This window comes from Gavia stellata, chromosome Z (assembly GCF_030936135.1).
Source record: "Gavia stellata isolate bGavSte3 chromosome Z, bGavSte3.hap2, whole genome shotgun sequence".
In the NCBI taxonomy this organism is placed as follows: Eukaryota; Metazoa; Chordata; class Aves; order Gaviiformes; family Gaviidae; genus Gavia; species Gavia stellata.
Window position 1 is genome coordinate 55900149 of NC_082637.1, and position 3956 is coordinate 55904104.

The 3956-nt window shown below is 44.7% G+C and overlaps 1 protein-coding gene across 1 annotated transcript; it reads right to left on the reverse strand.

Annotated features, from left to right (window-relative positions):
* Positions 1-3196: 3196 nt before the first annotated feature.
* TAL2 (TAL bHLH transcription factor 2) lies at positions 3197-3553 on the reverse strand. Its single transcript, XM_009815224.2, has one exon. The coding sequence runs from the start codon at positions 3548-3550 to the stop codon at positions 3197-3199; it is 354 nt and encodes a 117-aa protein (XP_009813526.1). The 5' UTR covers positions 3551-3553.
* Between the last annotated feature and the right edge of the window lie 403 nt (positions 3554-3956).

A 3956-nucleotide genomic window follows, 5' to 3' on the forward strand; every position in this document is an offset into this window, starting at 1 on the left:
AATGATAGACTCAAATCAGAGTCCAAATTAATTCTTTTGGTTGACTTCTGCTTTTTAAAATGGAGTTGATTATACTCTTTTGAGTTGTGAATATTTGGAAGACAAATGTAACAGTGTTGCACAATGAAGTTTTATTTATCTATCTTTTTCAAGATCTAATCAAAATATTCTTAGCATGTGGACAGAAATACAATTCAACCAGAAAGTGTAAGAAATTGTAATAAACAAAGAATTCCTCTCATTCTTCATCATCTGATAACGTTGTTTCTAACATCAAGACTCTTGCATAGGTGCTGAACAGTAGAACAATTCTCTACTGGAAATTACATTGTAATGTTTTTGGTATCCTCTGCCAAGTGGTATGCAAATGTAAAATGAAATTTTAGAGAAGTTTAAAAAGACGAAGATTAGTTTCTTAAATAATTTATTTGGAATATATTAGATGTTCCATAACATCATATAGCACAAAATATGACCAGTTACACTGCATTTGTGCATGATCATGCAGATAAGAAATCCACAAAACACAAAGAAGAAACTTGACCAAAAAGAAAAAATCTTTGGTAGATAGATCTACTGAAATACGTGCTGAACATGAGAGTAGGGAGCTCCTAAATGGAAAGGAGAAAAAAGCACTGATATGAACCAAAGCAATAACAAGAAGGGAAGCTTTTTAGGATAGAAAACATAACAAGCATGTTACATTACAAAATTGCCAGGTTTTCTTTCCCCTTCTCTGGACAATAAGTCTGCTCACAAGATGTTTCGGCTTGACTTGGTGACGCCTGTTTCCTGGGATAGCAAGTGGCTGATACACCAAATATCATCACCACACCTTGCCTATAAGTGCTCTGATTTACTTGGACTAATTTATCCTGCTATAACTCCCAGCAAGTCAGCAGAAAGCTAGGAGGAGGACTTGGCTCATTACCTTTGAGGCACTGTGCAGACAAGGCTGTGACTCCATTCAGTAACATTAAAGTGGGCAGACGCAGGGAGATAGCAGTACTGATTTCACGAATTGTGCAAAAGTCTCTTAGTGCGTTTCCACTCAGCTGCTCTCCAGTGCAGTCCTCAGCCCTGACAGCTCAGAAGTGCAGGGATAAGCAAACTGAAGATTAGCAGTGTTCAGAAACAAAATCAAATCCCCATGAACCCTTTCAACTTTTTTTGCTTTTTCTTTTGGTCAAAATCTGTCCACTGGCACGCCTGTACCTTACAGCACCAGCCCTGGACAGGGTGAGCTGTGTTCCTGTCAGACCATGGTCTTTGTCAATGCACAGGACAGCCCAATACATGCTTAGCAGGAGCCAGCCCTGGCTTCTTTGGTGCACTTGATGGTTGGTGAGGCTTTAAAAAGCAGCTCAGCTCTGGGTGCCAAATCCCCTCATGAAGAAGTGGTGTACGTGTTATGTGTACCAACCCTATCTCTGCTTCCTGAAGGCAGCTCATTGTCTCATGAATAAACAGAAACAGCCCAGGGACATGCCTTGGCATGTGGGAGCTCCATTTCTTCACCAGTGGTGAATAGTTGTCTTTTCTAAGCATTGACATGTAGTTTGGTCCACATAGAAATCAAAAGGACCTGTGTCGGTGGAAGAAGTATCTATTCTACTTAAACCTGGTGTCATTTCTTCTGTTGGTCTAGGCAGCTTTATAACTTGCATGAGCAGTCCAGACCTCTGCTGGCACAGGTTATAACTCAATCAGGAAATTAAATTGAATTGTGGGCAACAACGCACAATGGTCACCTTCATGAAACCTCTTTTCATCCTGCTTATCATCTAAACACCTACAGTATGGTGGTTGCCGTTCCCTACAGGGAACTGACCCACTGAATCAAGTGGAAGATATTTACACCAATCTCTTTGACCTTGCTCCTTCAGCCCATTTGGGATAGTGTCCAGATGGAGAAACCTCAACTGCAGCAGTCAAAAGCAGGGAGTTTAAAGGCAGTCAGCTGGGTACGCAGGTAGCATGCCCTTAGTCTTGTCCATGGTCTTGGTACCCTGCCTGGGGCAGACAACCAACTTCATGCAGACCAGCATCACAGCACCAGGGTCTTACAGGTGACAGCAAGGATGTGTGCAGCTTGATTCTGCCTCCCACAGCAGCAAAAGCAGGGCTGGTTCAGGAACTCAATGCCCAAGACCCGTGGCACACAGCCCTGCGCGGAAGGGGCACTGCAGTGCACCAGTGGTGCATGCCCAGCACCTTCTGCCAGGCCCAGACATGCTCCAGCTGCTTCTGCACCCCGGCACAGGAAGGCACACTGCTCAGTGGTGTTTCCATGAAGGTTTTCACAGTGCATCAGTGAGGCCTTTCTCCTGGGACCTCCCTCCCAAAAACAGGACATCCTGCATCGCTACAGCTGCTGAAGAACAGACACTTAGCTACCAACCTGTTTGATGGACTTCTAAGGCAGCTGGAGTGCAGCTGACCAGCTTCGTTTATATGCACACTGTCACTGCTACAGAGGAGGTTTACTCTGCCTGTTGAACACACTGAAGTTCATCTATGACTATGTCGTCTTTTGTTTTAAATTGGCATTTTTCCTTTTATCTAATGTTTAATTTTGTTTAATAGCGTTTTCCTCTGACACTAGGGATCTCTCCAGTCTGATGGAGAAAGGTGTAGCCATGTTCAAGGGCTAGGACTTAAATTTAAAAAAAAAAGAATCAAGCTGGAAACAAGATTCACAGGCTTAAGGGTGAGTGTAATTAGCCCCTGGAACCACTGGTGGAGGACTGTGGCAAGTATCACATCTCTCAAAATCTCTCACTACCAAGGCCAAATGTCTGTCTTGGATAAATTTTGTGGTGCAGTCATCATTCTTAAGCTCAGTAGTGTTTCCTTGAAATAGCATGGGAGAATAATCTCTTCCCCTGACAGAAACACTGGGTGAATTTCTATGGCCTGATTTATGGAGGAGATCAGGGCAGAAGGCCCTTCTGGCTTGGACTCTGCTGTGACAGCAGTGAGCCTTTCCAAGTTCCCAGGGGCTGCAATTCTCTGTCTGGTCTTCCAGGTATTTGGCTGACCAAGGATTTCCTTTCCTATTAAATAAAAATGTATACCAAATGAAACAGTAATAAATATAAATAAATAATCACAATACATAGAGGAGCAACCCACAGATACTGCAAAAAGAGGGTGACTATCAGACTAACACCAAGACTGCATGTCTCATTGTCTGCTAGGGAGATGATGTCTCTGACCAACACTCTACTGTATTGCTGCTCATGCCAGGAGAGGAGACACCACAGTTTTCGATCAGTGTCAGCTCCTCCATGCTTTGCAAGCATGGGGCTTGCTGGAAGAACTCCAGGATGCTGCCCCGTGCTGCCACTGCTGTCTGCTGCAGGCCTGGCTCTCCCAGGACCTTGACAAGAAAGTTGATGTATCTCATAGCTAAACGGAGTGTCTCATTCTTGCTCAGTTTTTTGTCTGGCGGGTGGGTGGGAATGAGTTTCCTCAGCTTGGCAAAGGCACTGTTGACATTTTGCTGCCTCCATCGCTCCCTGGTGTTGGTGAAGATCTTCCTTGTCATTCTCAAGGTACTGCAAAGCAAAGGAGATGGTGAGTGAATGCTAGATACCCCTGACTTTCATGCAGGCTGCTGCTCTGGGGGCACTGTAACCTCTGCGAGCAGCAAGCACGCAGTGGCAGTGCTAGGCATTTCTAGTTTTTGCCCTCTGTGGCGGATGCCCTTGTCCTGTATGTCCTGCATGTCCTGCACAGATTCACTCGAACCCCTAAAATCATGTCCCCATTCGCAGCCATGATCATAAGCATTGCAGCTGCAACCAGATGCCAGAGTCCAGTAAAAGCTTCAGAAAGGAGTAAATGGGATTTAATTTCCCCATACAAACCTCTGGTGCTGCTATGAGCCCAGCTTCTCCAGGCTCCTGAGAGTTTCCCTGCAGCTGAATTCGCAATAGCCAATGCCTTAGTCA

Excerpts from the sequence above, each read along its gene's own strand:
- TAL2 (XM_009815224.2), bottom strand. The coding sequence starts at position 3,550 with ATGACAAGGAAGATCTTCACCAACACCAGGGAGCGATGGAGGCAGCAA.